This window comes from Cervus elaphus, chromosome 30, assembly GCF_910594005.1.
Source record: "Cervus elaphus chromosome 30, mCerEla1.1, whole genome shotgun sequence".
Classification (NCBI taxonomy): Eukaryota; Metazoa; Chordata; class Mammalia; order Artiodactyla; family Cervidae; genus Cervus; species Cervus elaphus.
This window is the reverse complement of record NC_057844.1, coordinates 86,162,140-86,163,780: the sequence shown is the minus strand read 5'-3', so window position 1 is coordinate 86,163,780 and position 1,641 is coordinate 86,162,140. Positions and strand designations below refer to the sequence as shown.

The 1,641-nt window shown below is 66.2% G+C and overlaps 1 protein-coding gene across 1 annotated transcript; it reads left to right on the top strand.

Annotated features, from left to right (window-relative positions):
* Positions 1-405: 405 nt before the first annotated feature.
* On the top strand, positions 406-1,641 carry LOC122686703 (atherin-like). Its single transcript, XM_043891883.1, has 3 exons — positions 406-889; positions 936-1,350; positions 1,471-1,641. Exons 1-3 carry the CDS (start codon positions 406-408, stop codon positions 1,619-1,621), a joined length of 1,050 nt encoding a protein of 349 aa, XP_043747818.1. The 3' UTR covers positions 1,622-1,641.

Genomic DNA, 1,641 nt, shown 5'->3' with positions numbered 1-1,641 from the left:
AGCTATGGGGGCCAGAGGAAGGACAGAAGACTCTGAAAACCAGAGACCCAGTGTGGAAGACAGAGGAATCAGGGTATAGCTGGGCCTGATTCTGGAAAGGGTGGGCCCCAAGCCCAGGGGCTTAGCTTCTAAGTCTGAGAAAAGCAGACATGTCTGAAGTAGATGTATGTCCCCTCACAATGACAAGACTTCAAGGTAAGGTCTGGGGCCTTCCAGCCCTGAACTTTCAGAAGGACGCGGCCAGGGTCCGGTAAGACCCCACTGGTAAAGGTTGGGGACAATACGCTGACCCCTGATTGACCCCCAAACTCCTGATTCTGCCTCCCGCAGGTTCGTGACTCCTAGAGTCAGTCGAAGCCGGAAGTTTCGGGCTTGGGGGGGTCGGGGCTACGGGCCCCGAGACCCATGGCGCCTAAGAAGAAGGGGCCGCGCTCCGGGCGCCAGGGGGCCGCGGCGGGAGAGGGCGCCGAGCCGCCGCTGTCGGAGCGCCGTCAGTACCTGCATCGGCAGCACAAGGGGCGCTCTGAGGAACTGCAGGCCTGCAAGCAGCGAGTGGAACAACTGACGGCTGACAACCGTTTGGTTGACAGCGAGGCGGCGCGCCTGCGCGAAGAGAACCCGTTTCTGGAGAGGTACACGAGCATGCGCGCGCAGCGCTGCGCCAACTCCGCGCATCGTCGTGAACGGGAGAGCAGCGTGGACCTGTCGCAGATCTACAGGCAGCGCGCAGAGCTGACTTCAATCTACCGCGCGCGTGAGGACAGGCTGCGCGCGCAGCTGCTGGACACGGAGGCGCGCGAGGCGCAGATGGCGCAGCAGGCGCGGAACCTGCAGCTCGGCAAGGTCAGTGCGCGCGCGCCCGCGGGCGGGCCGGGCTGGGGCCGGGGAGGTGGGTGCGCGCCGCGGACCGGTGCTGACCCGTGCCCCGCCCGCAGGAGCTGCAGCTGCAGCAGCTGGCCCGGATCCGGGCTCTGGAGCGGGATCTACTGCAAATGCGTGTGGAGGACACGCAGCTACTCCACCGCGTGAGGCCGCAGTTTTTGGAGGGCAAGGCAGCGCTGGAGCGCGAGGCGCGCCAGCGGGAGGCGGCGGGCGCGCTCTTGGCGCGCATCCAAAAGCCACATCCATCCGAGCGGACCGCGGGCCCCTGCGGCCGGAGTTGCCGCCGTCCCACCGGGCCCAGGCGCTGCGGAACCAGCCGCGCCAGCTGCCGGACCACGGCGAGCGGAGGACACGCGGGGCCTGGCGTGCGTGCACGGAGGCGCGTCCTTGGCCCCTTTGGGCCGATATGAGCGATCAGATGCGGGCTCCAAGCTCCCGCCCTTGCGGGTGGCCCACCGACCTGCCAGGGTGGGCAGCGTAAGCGTATCCGGCCCGGGGTCCGGGGTCGCGTCCTTTACACCGTCCCGACCGGACTCTGAGGGTTACACTTCTAAAGTTGCTTACACGATCCCCACCCTCCCTGGGAAGCTCGTCCGCAGGTCTTATAGCCCATCACCACCGGCCCCAGTGGACAGCGACCAAGATGAAGCCGCCTCCGGGAGAGCCCGAACCTACCTCGAGGAAGGCTAGTGAGGCCAGAAGGTGGCGGGGAAAAAAGTCCACTTTCCGTGGTAAATAAAGGCGTGACTCCTTCCTCCA

What these genes read in the sequence shown, in the direction of transcription:
- LOC122686703 (XM_043891883.1), top strand. Translation starts at nt 406, where the DNA reads ATGGCGCCTAAGAAGAAGGGGCCGCGCTCCGGGCGCCAGGGGGCCGCG. An exon ending in GCCGGGCTGGGGCCGGGGAG is followed by an intron (nt 890 to 935) that starts GTGGGTGCGCGC and finishes CCCCGCCCGCAG; the next exon opens with GAGCTGCAGCTGCAGCAGCT. An exon ending in TGGCCCACCGACCTGCCAGG is followed by an intron (nt 1,351 to 1,470) that starts GTGGGCAGCGTA and finishes CTCCCTGGGAAG; the next exon opens with CTCGTCCGCAGGTCTTATAG.